General features: G+C 35.8%; 1 protein-coding gene and 1 long non-coding RNA gene across 2 annotated transcripts; one reads left to right on the top strand and one right to left on the bottom strand.

The window, feature by feature from the left end:
* Positions 1 to 8,501: 8,501 nt before the first annotated feature.
* Positions 8,502 to 9,266, bottom strand: LOC121990669. The gene is made up of 2 exons (XR_006114656.1): positions 8,933 to 9,266; positions 8,502 to 8,759 (listed from the first exon to the last, which is right to left on the bottom strand). It is a non-coding gene; the product is annotated as an uncharacterized LOC121990669 (long non-coding RNA).
* A 1,613-nt stretch (positions 9,267 to 10,879) lies between these two features.
* On the top strand, positions 10,880 to 15,538 carry LOC121989503 (disease resistance protein RGA2-like). The gene is made up of 2 exons (XM_042543590.1): positions 10,880 to 14,706; positions 15,306 to 15,538. The coding sequence occupies exon 1, from the start codon at positions 11,036 to 11,038 to the stop codon at positions 14,645 to 14,647; it is 3,612 nt and encodes a 1,203-aa protein (XP_042399524.1). The 5' UTR covers positions 10,880 to 11,035; the 3' UTR covers positions 14,648 to 14,706; positions 15,306 to 15,538.
* The last annotated feature ends 1,281 nt before the right edge of the window (positions 15,539 to 16,819 follow it).

Raw genomic sequence — 16,819 nt, 5'->3', positions numbered from 1 at the left:
TAGAAAAGGTAAATCGGAGTCTAACATATCGTTAGATGAAGACGAAGCAGCTTTCATGGTAAGAAAATTTTTAAAATTTTTTAAAACTAATAAATTTAACAAGTCACAGGCCAAGAAATTTCTTCTGAGAAATAGGAAAATCAAATGCTACAACTACCAATAAAAAAGGCACATCAAGGACGAATGCCCAATGCTGAAAAGGAAGGAGAAAAACAAAGGGTCAAGCAAATCAAAGCACAAGAATTTGAAGGCAATGTGAGATGAGTCATCATTAGAGTTCTAACTAGAGGAATATGTCAGACTAGCACTGATGGCGAGTCACCAAGAGGAGAACATTGATGAAGGGAGAGCTATATCTGAAGAAAGCAACAACGAAGAGGGAGACTACAACTTCATATCAGATCTGGTAAGTGAGATATGTCTTCTACCTCCTGATAAGCTATATTCATGAATAAAATTAAATGTCTAAATTATTATGTAAGTTTAAAACTAAGAATATCAAATTAAAAAAGAAAAATATAAATTTGAAAATTATTTTAGCAATTTAAAATTAAAATGTAAAATTAAATAAACAAATAGAAAAGTTAAAATCACAAAAAGATTTTGCATGATCAAACTCATATACCCCACTAGATAATTTTAAAAATTTTATAGGGTTAAATTAGTATTTTAGATTTCATAAGGGCCAAATTTAAAAAGTTACTCGAAAATATATTCCAAAAATTTATCTTATTAATCCAGTAGATAAAAACTTGTATTGGGTTCCTAAATCATGTTTAGTCTGATTAAAATTAATTTTTATGCATACTTTAAATTTAATTTATTTTAATTTTTAACATGTTTATCAAATTAATTATTTCACATGCCTTCTATTAAAAATTTTTGTTAATATTTCTTCTATGAAAAATTAAATAATTATCGGTTAAAATAAAAAATTTTAAATTTTTTTTACTGCAATATTTTTTTGAATTATCTAAGAAAATTTAGATTTTTTAAAATAAAATTACTTTGAAAATAAATTTTTGAAAAACTTAGGGTGCGTTTAGTTTACATGTTTTCTATTTTCATTTTCTAGAAAACGTGCATTTTCTAGAAAATAGAAAATGACTTTTTGTCATTCTCTATTTTTCTAGAAAACGTTGTCTAATTTTTTAGAAAACAGACACGAAAAATGTAAACCAAACATCATTTTTTAGAAACGAGCGTTTTTTCAGAAAATGAAAATGAAAAACGCACAAATCAAACACACTCTTAATTTTTTTTGTGATAAATAATTAGGCTTTCTATTAAAATAACATTTTTTGAAATTTTATGGTATTTATCTAATTTTTCATGAATTTTATATCAAAAAATATATTTTTAAATTTAATTTTTTTTCAGAGATAAATTTTGTGTGACCTAATTTTTGGTTAAAGAATGTTATATTTTGAATATTAAAAAAAATTAGCAAGATTTTTTAGTTAAAAATTCATTTTTTGAATATTTAAATTTGAAAATAGTCATTTCTATTTAAAATAATTATTCTTATCAAAATAAAATATTGTTCTAGTGAAATTTTTATTGTTTGATTCTATTTTTTTCTATTTGATAATGACAAAAAGTTTAAATTTTTTTGAAACTTAAAAATAATTTTAAAATTATTTTCAGCAAAATTGAGAGTTTGTTGCTAGAAATTATAATTCTTTGAATTTTTTTACTCCCCGAGAAATATTCCTGAAAACTCTATTCTACACCCCCATGAAAATTTTCCAAAATGTTTCTATAAGTTTTCATATTTTTTTACTTAATTTTTTTATATAATCAAAGGGGGAGAAAATCTAGGGGTTAGGGGGAGATATCTAAAGTATTGCTTTGTTTTTTTTTTTTTGCATATTATGTTTGTATTATTGCAATTTTTTCTATACTTAATTATAATTTTTTTTGTACTTCATATTTGATACGTTATTTTATTTGTTATCCTAACTTAACTTGAGTTGATGCACATCAAAAAGAGGGAGACTGTAAGTACCCTAGATTGGTTTTGATGTGCTTAAGAAAGTGAAGTTAGGTCCTGTTGTATTTTATGTCTTGTGTCTAAGTGTACAGGAGCTTGGGAACACAATAAGTCGAGCGGAGGACTTAGCGAACGAGAAGGATTACATGGGAAGCGAGTCGACAGACTCAGTGCATTCGAGGGACGAGAAGTTATGGAAAAGTACACTGGTGGAGTGAGAAGGACGTGCACGGCGGTTAGAGGGACAAGAACCTAGGGAGAAAGTCTACTCGAGAAGAAGGTCAGAGTTGGTTTCGGGTGAGCTCAACTCTCGACTGTCGGAGTATCACCCAAAAAGAAGAGTGAGGAAAAATTAACCTTTATGGAAGGTTAACTGTTCAAGCTGACTCGTGGAAGGCGCCATTAAGTAGAGGGAAGGTGCCCTCATGCCTTCATAGAAAGTGCCCTCAAGCAAGATGGAAGGCACCCTCGTGCCTTCATAGAAGGCACCCTCAAGCAAGATAGAGACGCCTCTAGTAATCGTTGTGAAGGATTAAGTCTTATCGCTAAAGGATAAGCTCTATCCTCCTGGAGGCACCTTGGGCCTTCTTGGAGGTGCCTCCGAGCGATGAACATCAATGGATACTTTATCCCAAGAGGCTATAAAAAGCCTCTTGGTGCTAGGATTGAAAACACAACACTTGTATACGAATTTATAAATTTTATTTTAATTTTCAGAGCTGTTAATCGTTGTATAGGGCTTCTCCACCTCCGATCTTGATCAAAGAAAGAGTTTCGATAGTGCGCTTCACTTGTCTTGAATTAGCAACCACCTCGGTTACAAACCAAGTAAATCTGGTAGCCTCGTTTATTCCTTTATGCAATTTATTTCTATTTACAAGTGTGTCTTAGTTAAAGTCAAAAGAACGAGAAAGGTATAATCATATGTTCAGGGAAATTCATCCCCTTCTTGCCGGCCACATTGGGATCAATAGTAAGTAGTTTGCGCATCTAAGTGAAGGGATGTCTTAGTCTCTTTTTACATATTGAGCGGCTCATCAGACCGAGCGCACCCTTATGGGCGGTCGAACCTTGGAACTCTGACCGGCTCTAAAGTCAATCGGGCATATACCTCGGGCCCGATGTACACCCTCGACCATGCTCATAAGACGTAAGAGATGAGACACCGAAAGCTCGACTGACCCTGAGGCCAACGTAGCTGTGCCCACTTGTGTTTGTTCTCTGTGAGAGCAACATAAACTTCCTATGATTATGCTAATGAATGTCCTAAAATAATTTTTTTATATGTATAAAAAGTTAAACTTTTCTTGGTCTTCTTTAGCTAATGGGACTTAATAATATCTCTGATACGCATCCAACATGCATATCAATTTACAGCCGGAGATTGAATCCATCACTTAATTAATGCGGGGTAAGGGATAATAATTCTTGGGGAATACCTTATTTAGATCTCTGGAATCTACGTAGATCCACCATTTATTCCCAAACTTGGATACTAAGACCACCTTAGCCAACCAACTTGAGAATTGTACTTCTCAGATATAGTCAGCCTCCAATAATTTATTCACCTCCACCCGAATGATTTTATTTTGTTCGGCTTTGAAGTCCAGCTTCCTCTATTTGACCGGTCGGGCATTCAGACAGACATGGAGCACATGTTCCGTAACCGTTGGTGATATACCTGTGATTTCCTTGGGCGTCCAGGCGAAGACATCTTTATTCCGCGTTAGGCACGTGACCTACTCTACTTTAAACTCTAGGGCTAGGTCAAATGCTATTTGGGTAGTAGCATCTAATCGACCTGGTTGAATTTACACCTCTTTTTCTTCATAGATGAGTATAGAAGGCCCTTCATGAATGGTATTAAACTCCATTCGTTGGCTCTTTCGAGATGCATTAGCCTCATGATGATATTCACATAGCACTTATGTGCCACTAGTTGATTTCCCTTGACTTCCCTGACTTGATCATCCATAGGAAATTTGATCTTCTAGTAAAAAGTTGAAATTAAATAATTTCTCGGAACTCATTTAAGGCTGGTTAACCTAAAATTATGTTGTATGCTGAGGGCGTATCCACCATAATGAAGGTCAATCAACGCGTCCTCATCAAGAGCTCTTCCCATAAGGAGATAACCAGCTTTATTTGAGCGAGTAGCTGAACCTTATTGCTTGTGAATCCATACAAAGGAGTCATCATGGGTTGAAACTCACTCTTTTTTATCTATAGCTGCTCAAACACCTTCTTGAATATAATGTTGACCGAGTTGCCTATGTTAATAAAAATGCGATGAATATTATAATTTGCTATAATAGCCTTAATTATTAAAGTATCGTCATGTGACACTTCCAACCCTTCCAAATTGTTGGACCTAAAGTTGATTTCGGGCCCTTATGCTTGCTCCTAGTTACAACCAACTACATTGATCTCCAGTCGACGGGTGTGCAACTTTCTCGCCCGATTGGAATCTCCGTCGGTCAGGCCTCTTGCGATCATGCCAATATTCTCCTGAGCGGTATCATTGCGATTTTCTTCTTGTTGCGTCGGGGGCTGCTCCTACTTAACCCGAGCGAGGGGGGGGGGGGGGGGCTTGGACCTAGTTCACTTGCCGCTAACCATTCTCTGGCGCTGCTCGACATCTTGGTGGTCCCTCCGAGATGGTCCGTTCGACCATTGATAACGCCGACAGTTGGGAGATGGCGAGCATTGGCGAAACCCTTGGTTAGCTGCCTGACACTTCTCCTGATTGTAGTGGTAGCAATCTTGAGTGTTGTGCATCTCTGATCGATGATAAGTATAAAACTTTTGAGCCCATCTGGGGGTTGGGAAATCGCATCCGCTCAGCCTCTATGTGTTGTACAACGTGAGGTCACGACTCATGAAGATACGACGTAGGGCCTGCTCGAGGTCCTTCGTGAGGAAGAGGCGGAGGTGGTGCACAGGAGCCGAGACTGAGGCGGATGTGGCGACCTCCTTCTTTCGAGCGAATTGTGCTTCTTCTACATTAATGTACTTAGTCACTCTGTTGACTAGATGATCGAAGTCCTTTGAGGGCTTCTTAATCAGGGAGCGAAAGAACTCACTATCTATGAGCCCCTGAGAGAAGGTTCTCACTAGAATCTCTGGGTGGCGCAAAGAACATCCATGATCATCTTATTGAACTTTTTGATATAGGCCCTCAGTGTCTCCTTGAGCCCTTGTTTGAGGGAAAATAGGCTCAATGTGGTTTGTGGTACTGACGTCTATTGGCAAAGTAGTGAAGGAAGGCTTTGCAGAAGTCCTTGCAGTAGCATATAGACTCAGCAGGAAGCCGGTTAAACCACCTCTATGTCGAGTCAGAGAGTGTGGTGGGGAACATTTGATACTTTACTCCATCCATGTACTGGTGAAGGATAGCTGCAATTTTGAATTTGAGGAGGTGACCTTTTAAGTCAGTTGCCCCTCCATATTCTCTGATCGTTAATGGTCGAAAGTGGTTCAGCAGGTTGTCCTCCAATATTTCTTGGGAGAATGACATTGTTATCCATTCAGGAGAGTCACTAATCATCAGGTCTTTTCCCTTATGCAAGTCCGACCAATTCTTGGAACAACCGATTATATGCTGAGAGTTATATTGTAGGGATGACCGACTGTATACTGAATACCTTGGCTCTGCAAGTCTGACCGGATCTTAGCCCAACCGATTGTATGCTTGGAGACTACTTTTGCTATATGTTGGGAGACGACCTTTGAAGGGTGGGGAGCTAAGTCCCATATACCCGGTAGGCGAGTTAAGGCTGACTAGGTTTAGGGGTGGAGCGATGAGTCTCCTAAGTATGATTGGCTCTGGGGCCGATCGACCATATGCAGAGAGACTTATGCTTAGAGAAAGGGGAGAAGGATCTCTTAACTTCCGCCGGCTCTAGGGCCGACCGACTATATGCTAGGTATCTTGATACTGAAGTGGAGGCGTAAATCCCTTAAGCCAACCAACTCTCAAGCCGACCAGCTTCATACGGAAGGCCTTAATGTCGAGAAGTGAGGAATTGAGTCTGGGCGAGGGTGACTCGTTCAATTGCATATACTCTAACTCTGACTGCCACCTCACCTTAATTTTAAACACCACCTCACTTTAATTTTGACTATCATATCATTTTGACCATTGATCTCATATTACCTCTGGGTCTAATTATAATATACCGTATCATTGATGATTTAAGGTAATCATGATTTATTTTTGAAAAAGAAGATAGATAATAGAATTTGAGTCTAATCTCATTGTTTAATACTTGTTTTTATATTAATTATTCTTTATGATGACAGATTGGTTAACAAGATAAATTCTTTTTATACTAAGTCTTATATGCTCGGTAGGCGAGTTAAGGCCGACTGATTTAGGGTGGAGCGATAAGTCTCCTAAGTCTGATTGGCTCTGAGACCGCCCGATCATATGCTGAGAGACTTATGCTTAGAGAATGGGGAGCAGCATCCCTTAACTTCCGTCGACTCTAGCTAGGTACCTTGATACTAGAGTGGAGGCGTAAGTCCCTTAAGTCTAATTGGCTCTCAAGCCAACTGACTCTCAAGTAGACCGACTTCATACTAAAGGCCTTAGTACTGAGGAGTGAAGAATTGAGCTTGGTCGAGGGTGACTCGTTCAGCTGCATATATTCTGACTCTGACTACCATCTTATCCTGACTTTGAATGCCACTTCATTTTAACTTTGACTATCACATCATCTTGATCATCGATCCCATATTATTCCTAGGTCTAATTACAACATACCTATCATTGATGATTTAAGGTAACCACAATTTATTTTTGAAAAACGAAGATAGATAATAGAATTTGAGACGGATCCCATTGTTTAATACTTGCTTTTATATTAATTATTCTTTATGATGACAGAGTGATTAACAGGACAAATTCTTTTAATACTAATCTATAAAATAATAAAGTTATTACTTATGCTAATTGAGCCTTTGCTTCTTATTCAAGGACGGTGTATTTACATTTTATGAAAATTTTAAAGGTAAAAGTTATAAGATCATCCTTTGTTTTTTAATATTAAGAGTATATTTTATTTTGAAAAAAAATCAGAAAGTCTCATCCTATCCAAAAAAAAAGAAGATATAAGTCTTTTTATTTAAATTTAATTTATGCAAAGTAAATATAAATTTTGATAGATATGCAGTAAAATTTTAGGTATTTTTTTATTTGTTTTTAGAAATATATAGATGGATCAACGCGAGGATTGTGCTTGATCTATCGGATCAAAGACTAAGTTAGGTCATGCCACAAACTAACCCATACTATTTACACTTCTAATTATAATCGTATTATTTAATCCGTTTAAACTCAAATATATATTTTTAATAGATTTCTTATAAATCTAATGGTACCTAAAATAATTACATGATTTTTTTTTAAATAAGATAAAATAAAACAATACATTAATTGCAAATATTTTAAGCAGAGGAATTGGAAATTTGTGGCCTGGGCGTTCTGCGAAGTAGATTTAAGGAATACCACATCACTGCCATAGCGAGCTGGCGAGCCAACCCTTTTAATAATTACAAAAAGGAAGACTTCGAGGCAGAGCCGGTCCTTATTATTTAAAGGCCCTGGGCGAAACTATTAATGATGCCCCAATTTTATCCTTCCATCAACCTAAATTACAATTAATTTAATCTATAAAATTTTATTTCTAGAAATGGAATAAAGAATCAAGATTTTTTATCTTAGGACGTTTTTTTTTAACTAACTAGGACCTGTCATTACTTGAAAAAGCGAAAAACCTAACCTTCTAGTAAAATTTATTACAAGACACTAAAACTGCTTTACTTACACTAAGTTCAAAAGAAAAGCAAACCAACACTATTTGCTTTACAAATATCAAATATAAAGAAACCATTCAGCACCTATTTACAAATCTAAAATCATCATGGTCTAATCATCAAGAAAATTCTGCACAAACGTACCAAAATCAGATCAGCATTGAACTCCTCAAATCTCTTCATCATTTGGAAGCAACATTGGAATCACCATATTGGCATATTCTATACACTACTCCATTCAACAAGATATCAGAATATACAACCAAGAATTAAAAACACCTAGGAAAAGATTTAGGAAAGGTCTGATCCATGAAAAAATTGCTATATATAAACATACTACAAAAACCTTCAAAAATTTGCGCTGCTCGACCTTCATCAGAAACCATAACACAAAACTCCAACAAAGTCTCACAATCAGAAGACCTCCCATGCCACATCATAAAATCAAAACAATCACAATATGTCACAGAATAACAAAAACCTATAGCAAATTCAAACACAACTCTACCACCCTCCATTCTTACACCACTTCCTCAAATTCTAACCGAGATAAACAAAGCCACACAAAATAATAAAAACTATAATGGCAATCTTAAAATCCATGCCTTCAAAAGCTAGACTTGCACACATGAGGTTTCATATAAAATATCCATATCAGAAAATCCATATCAACAATCAGAAACTCATATCAGAACAAAGCCATCAAACTTCAGAAACCCATATAAGAGAAACCAATCTTCATGAAACATCACATATCTATATTTCTAATAACATCACATTTCAACAAAATAAAAGTTGTCTTCATGTCCAGCACCTCTCCTTGAGAAATTTCACAATAATGCAAACAATAACTACATATGGCACAAAACCTCTAAAACGGCACAAACAGTGCATTCACATAAACTCATCCAAATTCCAAAGCTCACCATCAATTATTATCCCTTTGTACCTGACAGAAAGCCACCCAATTGCAAAAATTTCTTGGACTATTATTTTTTTTATTTACGCATAAAAAAAGGAACAAAAGAGATCACTGTGGGAGCATAAGCCCTATCTTTAATCCGAAGTCGTACGGTTTGATTGAAAGAGAAGAGATCAAAACAGAAGAGCAAAGATGATGACCTTAGAGTCTGCAGAAGTGTGAAATAATGAGGCAATCCAGCATTACAGCCGCACAGAGGGCGCCTTAGGGCCCATAGTCGTCGCAGCGAGGGCGCGGCGAGGAGAGCTTTGGAGAGGAGAATTGCGAGGGCACTTCGGCGAGGAGAATCGCAAGGGCTTCGGCGAGGAGAATCGCGAGGGCACTTCGGCGAGGAGAATCGCAAGGGCTTCGGTGAGGAGAATCGCGAGGGCACTTCAGTGAGGAGAACTGGTGCTTCGGCGAGAAGAATCGTGGGCACTTCAGCGAGGAGAATCGTGGGTGCTCCGTGAGGGCTCCAGCGAAGTCGACGAGGGCTTCGGCAAGAAAAAGTTGATTATATATATATATATATATATATCTTAACTTATTGAAAATGGGCCCCTGATTATTTATGGGCCCTGGGCAGGAGCCCTGGTAGCCCTGGCCCAGGGCCGGCTCTGCTTCGAGGAGCCCTCGCCCGGCAAATTATTGGAGACTCGGCCATTTTTAATAATTCATCAAAAAACAAAGACTTGAAGGAGTCTTCGCCTGCAAATTATTGCTTCGAAAAAATACAATATTAATCACAGATATTTTAAGCAACGGAATTGTACATTTGTGGTCTGTGGCGTTCGTGACGTAGGTTTAATTAATTAATACCACATCACTGTCATGGTGAGCTGGAATTGATAGAAATAAGATCCTCAATATCAAGATATTCATATTTTCATGTTTCTTTATCGATCGAACGGTTATAATATCGTCATGATGTGCACTTTATCTTTAAGATATGATCTAACCTATTCAATTAACAAAAAGACACAGAGATACGAAAATTTTCAGACAAAAGATCTGATCTCGAATTTATAAGCAATCTCTAATAATTCGTCAGGAAGGAAGACTCAATAAGTTACGATACAAATGGTCAGATTCAATATTCTTCCTTCTCATTAATATATCCGTCTTCATCCCTATTTGAATACCTTCTTTTATTCCCATTAGATATCTATCTTTCATCGAGTTCTAAGTAAATTTTTATCCATAGAAAGGTCGACCTGTAAATTATTGGAGATTCCGCTCATTTTCATAATTCATTAAAATAAAGACTTGAAGCAGTCTTAGCCCTGCAAATTATTTCAAAAGGACCTTGGTACATTCATTTTTTAAAAAAAAATATAGGTAAAAATTAAAAGAACATTTTTTTAAAAAATTAATATTAAGAGCACATTTTGTTTTGAAAACAATATCAAAAAATGTCTCATTCTATTCAAAATAGATATAAGTTTTTTATTCAAATTAAATTTATGCAAAGTAAATATAAAATTTGATAGATATGAAGTAAAAAATTTAAGTATTTTTTTAAATTTTTTTATACTTTGAAATATTTTGATGGATCCAATACGTGGATGGTGCTTAACCGAGGAATTATACTTGGCCTATCGGGTCAAAGACTGCATGAGACCATGTGACAAGCTACCCAACACTGTTCACACTTCTAATAATGATCGGATTATTTAATCCGTTTAAACTCAAATATAATTTTTTTAAATAGATCATGATTTAAAAAAAAATAAAATAATACATTAATTCCAGATATTTTAACTAACGAAGTTAGAAATATTAGTTCTCATATTTTTATAATAATATGATATTATTGACTAGATCGATTTTACTCTTCAGCTGCCCTCAAAACTCTCATTCAATAAAAATATCATACATGCTTTTAAATTTATAATTTTTATTTAATTTTTTTTAATGTAAAATTTTGATTGAACCCAGCAGGAAATTTGTGGCCCGTGGTGTTTGATGAATACTCACATCAGTACCATGGTGAGCTGGAATATGTACCATCAATTTAATATCTTGATGGAGACCCAACCCAATAATCGATTTAATATTGCACAAAAAGAAAGACTTGAACAGTCGACGCCGTGCAAATTATTGCTTCTCTTTTCTCCTCCAAAACCCAATAATCGATTTAATATTCATCAAAAAGAAAGACTTGAAGCAGTCGTCGCCGTGCAAATTATTGCTTCTCTTTTCTCCTCCAAGCTATTGTTAGCCAGGTTGACACCAAACAACTTTTGCATCTTTCATCCGGAGCTATGGAAGGAGCTTTGGTAGCTGCAGCTCGCTTTGTGGCGGACAAGGTGGCAATTCTCGTCCAACTCGACTCGAAACTCAAGGCAATGACTGGTATCGAAGAGAAGATGGAGAAGCTTAAGGAGATGTCGACTATTATTGACTTGGTGATCGAAGATGTCGAGTCCCACCCTTTAAACAAAGATGCTGTGAAGGACTTGTTGAGGAAGCTCAAATACTTAGCTTACGATCTCGAGGATGCTGTGGATTACTATGATACCAAAGTCTTCCAGAAGAAGCAGAGATCAAATACTCCTTTTGGGCTGGTGAGTGATTTCATATCTTCTGATAATCAAGTTCTATTTAACAGCAGGGTAGGTTGCATGATAGAAGCTGTAACAGATAGTCTGGATTCTATTTTGCTACAAAAGTCCATTCTTCTGAATTTGCCACAAAGCAGCAGCCACTTGCCACTATATCCCTACAGCGAGACCCACTCCCTCAATGGCTTTGATGTTATAGGGAGAGAACCAGAGAAGAATAATATTGTCAACATCTTAACAAATGATGATGATGAGGGAAGCAGCCATAGCACATTGAGGGTCATTGCCATCGTTGGGATGGGTGGCCTGGGGAAGACTACACTTGCTCAGCTTGTTTTCAATGATGAGAAGGTGCAAGGTCATTTTGCAAGTTTGACAATGTGGAAAGTTGTTGGGGCAGAATTTAATCCCACAAAGATAATGAAGTCTATTTTAGAACTGGGTACTGGTGCATCAGTCAACATCTCAGAAATAGATTTAGTGATGCAGAAGCTGAAAAAAGAATTATCTGGGAAGAGATTTCTGCTCGTGCTGGATGATGTATGGAATGAAGATCCAGTAAAGTGGCGTATACTGAAAGCGGCCTTAACATTTGGGGCCAGAGGAAGCAAAATTTTAGTGACAACCCGTAGTCAACAGGTCTCTTCAATTATGGACTCCTCCTATATCCACCAAATAAAGCAGTTGTCCCCGGCTGATTGTTTGTTCTTGTTTCAAAATTTTGCATTTGGAGACAAAGAAGAGAACCGAACTTTGATGGAAATTGGTGCAAAGATTGTTGAGAAATGTGGCGGTGTGCCCTTGGCTGTCATATCCCTTGGTAACACGCTCCGCAGCACTCGAGATGAAACTTATTGGTCCTCGGTATTGAACAGTGAAATAATGCAGCTCAGAGATATGGAAGAAAAAGTGTTAGCGGTACTAAAGTGGAGCTATGACACTCTCCCTCCATGGTCAAAGAAGTGTTTTGCATTTGCCTCCCTATACCCAAAGAACTCTCAAATGGAAAAGGATGAATTGATCAAACTGTGGATTGCAAATGGTTTCGTACGTTCAGAAAAAAGTTTTGATGCTGAAACACTGGGCAATGATGTCTTTGATGATCTTGTGCGGAGATCATTCTTTCTCTTGGCACCTTCCCGTAATTTTGAATATGATAGTGATGAAACCAAGTGCACGATGCATGATTTGATGCACGATCTGGCACGATCAGTATCTGCAAATGTATATTGGCATTCTGAACAAGACTCGGTGGAAGATATTGGAAATAGAACATATCATTTGCAAATATATCTACGAGGAGAATCATGCATGACTCAGGTATTAGACAAGAAACCAGTGAACTTGCGCACCTTTATGCCCTTTGATTTCCCATATACACAGTTATATTTGAGTATCAATCTGCTTCAAGTCATCTCAGACTCAGAACTGAAATTTTTGCGGGCGTTAGATTTAGGTGACAGTGGCATCAGTGAGGTGCCGACGTCAATAGGAAATTTGATACATTTGAGGTACCTCAACTTACGTATGAATTATATTAAAATTCTACCCATGTCAATAGGAAATCTGATACATTTGATGTACCTCAACTTACTTACGAATCATATTGAAGTTCTACCCATGTCAATAGGAAATCTGATACATTTGAGGTACCTCAACTTATATGACAATAAAATTGAAGTTCTACCCGACTCCATAACCCTTCTCTCCAATTTACAGTATCTCAATCTCGGTTTCAATGACAAACTTCGAGAGCTACCAAAAGAGTTAGGGAATATGCAAAACCTTCGGGTTCTTGATTTACCAAATGGTCATTTTCAGATTGATATACACATGCCCTGTGGGTTGTCACGACTAACTAATCTTCGAAGTTTACCTGTTTTTTTTGCTGGGAATAGAACTGGCGCATGCTCAATTTTAGAACTCAAAAATTTGAAGCTTCATGGAGAAATGCAAATTAAATTTTCTAAAGATTTTAAGAGTTATTCTTGTGGTGGGAAAAAAATCTTGAAGAATAAAGATCTTAATGAACTCCTCATAGAGTTTAATAATGTAGAAAGATATGACAAGGACATATTGGATGATCTTTGTCCCCACACGAGCTTAAAGGAGTTGGTCATAAAAGATTATGGGAGCTCACAATTCCCAACATGGTTGATAGAGTTACAGCTGCCAAATTTGGTTGAAGTTTGCCTTGAAAATTGCCGTGGTTGTGAGCATATTCCTCCGTTTGGAAATCTGCAGTTTCTTAAGAAGCTTGTCTTAGTGGCTATGGATGTCATTACACACCTGGGTGCTGAGTTCCATGGGTATAGAAGCTTTCCTTCCCTTCAAGAACTCATTTTGAATCGGATGAATAATTTAGAGGAATGGCCAGACTCTCATAATGGTGACGATCAGTTGTTCCCTAAACTACAGAGTTTGCATATTTTCAGTTGTCCTAAATTGAATAGTATGCCGAGATTTCCTACAATCCAAGAGCTTGCTATATCAAACTGTAATGGGAGCCTACTCTCGTGTGTTGGAAGATTGACTTCTCTCTCTGTTCTTCTATTGCGGTGGTTGGACGACATGACATCCCTTCCTAGTGGCTGTATCAAAAACCTCACATCCTTGACGAAATTAGAAATTATGCAATGCTCACAACTCCAATGTCTTCCTGGCGATGAACTGCAACACCTAGAAATGCTTCGTTCATTGACCATTGAACAATGTCCTAATTTGGCATCCTTCCCATTAGAAGTGGGGCGTCTCAGTTCTTTTTGTTCTTTAGATCTCTTAGCTTGTCCAAGTATAATATTGCAGCTAGAAGAACTCGTACAAATCTTGAATTCAGTAAAAAAATTCAACATACAGATTTGTGGCAACAAAGTCAATTTACGTGGGCAACTGCAATACTTACACACGCTCAAAATATTGTCTCTATGTGGTGCCCATCTTGACAGAAAAAGAGCGAGATTCGGAGACTCAAAATTTTTACGTATTTGTTGTTGTGATGAATTGGAGTCGTTGATGACAGCAGAACCAGCAAGCAGTGTGTTAGAAGAACTATCCATAGATGGAATTTTCAATCTCACGAACTTGCCTGACTGGCTGCAGCATCTCAAGTCTCTTCGTTCACTATCAATCCGAAACTGCTCACGGTTAGAAAGGTTGCCAAGGAATTTGAAGAATCTACCTATGTTGACAACTTTGAACATTGCTAATTGCCCACTACTGAAAAGTAGATGCGAAAGGGAGACAGGTGAAGATTGCCCGATTATCTCACATCTGCCATATATTTATAATCGCTACGGGTATCTAATGTTATAAAAGACATTCGCTCGTTCTCAGCGCTCCCGCCAATCCGTCCTAGATCAACACGTGAAGAGGTAAGATAGAAAACCATTATAGTTGAATAAGAAATTAAGATCATTATATGTACTTGTATTGTTACATAGCATGATTTTTTTTATCTAAAAAAGTTGAGTTTAATTTCAAGCATCCACTCGATAATATCTTGATATGGTAACCTATAGGAGGTTGTTCAGTGCCGACGTAAACATGCATGTTGATGGAATTCTTGTACAACTAAAATTCATTTTCAATTTTTTTTTTTAAAAATAGATAAAAAAAAAAGGATAATCCTTGGAGCTTTCAAAATTCTCATAAAAATAATTACTTATTTAAAATTATTAACGAAATTTAGGCATTTATATATACATATCAAACTGTATACTTTTTTTGCAATAGCCGTTATGCGGAATGCATTTGTCATTCAAATGTGATAATACCGATTGGAATACTCTTATAATAATTGGTATGATGATATTGAAGAAACATTATTAATTCAATTACATATACGTGGTGTTTTCATCGGTTTTATTCAATCATGATTTTTTTTTAAAAAAAAATCTCTTTTAGGTTATTAAGTCCGTTTAATTTGTGCTCATCATGTCTTTTTGTCTTTCTTTGACCTCTAAATTGATAGGCCGAGGATGAAGACTCAGCAGATGAAGACTTGGTATAAGATCATAGTTGCATCTTATGAAATCCTTTGTTGCTAGTAATTAAATTTGTTTAAGTTCTTTTATTTTCAGAAACTTTAAAAGTATATATGTGATTTATTATATGTCACAGGACTTCATTTGTTGTTGGATACATTATGATTTTCCTCTCTTAGAGGAATATTGTCATTCTATGTGAGATTCTTTTGTTGCTTTATGGCGTTGTGATGTAGTAAATAAACTATTTGATATTGAGTTTGACAATTATGTGATTTGATACTGATCATTTGCATACATTGTAGCTTTTTTCTTAAATGATCATGCCATGTGGATGCTCTTTTGTATAAAATAGAAAAGGTTCTGCTAAAATGTTTCTGAGAAATGAAAATTAATAAAAGCACTTGACTGAAATTGACACAAGAAGACTCCAAATAAAGGAATTCTCAGAAACAATATTGTGGCAATCTTTGCAAAAAAAATGATACCCAAGTTATTTTGTGTAAATTTTTTTCCTAGGAACATAACCCTCGGCTATCATTTGGGTTAGAGGGTGAAACTAGAATTCCAAGTTGAAAGGAGTGTGATTTTGTCAAGATAAAACTATGGAACTCGAGTAGGAAACCAATAAAGAAAGGTACATGATTTGGAAAATTTGCAAAACTACTCTATATCAATAATTTGTCAAAATTCTAAAATCTAACTAGAGAATCTAGTTGTTGAAAGAGGACCAGAATCATAGTAGGCAATTGGTATAACTCCATGTCCAATGGACAATGATTTGTCTCTTTAATTTCATCTTGCAAGCTTTTTTGGATAAGAAGAACAAGCAATTATGCATTAATGTGATGGTTACTTATCTCTGCAATTAATTAACCCCACCTAAGATCGGAACTGGGATCATAACTTTTAGCTGAGAATTAAAAGAAGAACAAGGCCTTTAACAATTTAAAATAAATAAAGACCCTATGCATTTTGAAAGTGTGGGGAAATTTTTTTGCTTTATGGTATATAATCATGCAATAAATAAAGAACTGATATTGAGTGGCAGTTGTGTAATGTAAGTTCACTTTTAATTTTTTTTGTTATTGAGATTCTTGATATATCATGTACCACGAAGAGTGAAAAGAAATATTTTTTTATTTCATCTAAAGTTTTAAAAATGTATTGGTAGTTGAATTGACACATAAATCGGACTGGATGGTTTATATACTTTAAAATAGTTCTATGTGAGTAATCTCTTAACTTTTTGTGTATAATTATTATGTTTTCTTAATTTTGTTACTTGCTTATTATTATTCAACGAAAAGTACTTAAAATTGTATATTGAATGTCAATTAGCCATTGTTAAACTCTATTATAACTAGATTTTAGAATCATAAAACAAAACTAAAATTGAAGCTCGTTAATTATAATGGATGATTATATATATATTTTTAAACCCCATAATAATAAATTTTCATTAAAAACTTAAATCTTTTGTTTATATTTGATATCAAAA

Source organism: Zingiber officinale, chromosome 6B (genome assembly GCF_018446385.1).
Source record: "Zingiber officinale cultivar Zhangliang chromosome 6B, Zo_v1.1, whole genome shotgun sequence".
Classification (NCBI taxonomy): Eukaryota; Viridiplantae; Streptophyta; class Magnoliopsida; order Zingiberales; family Zingiberaceae; genus Zingiber; species Zingiber officinale.
Note: the sequence above shows the minus strand (reverse complement) of the source record. Positions and strands in the feature narration are given on the sequence as shown.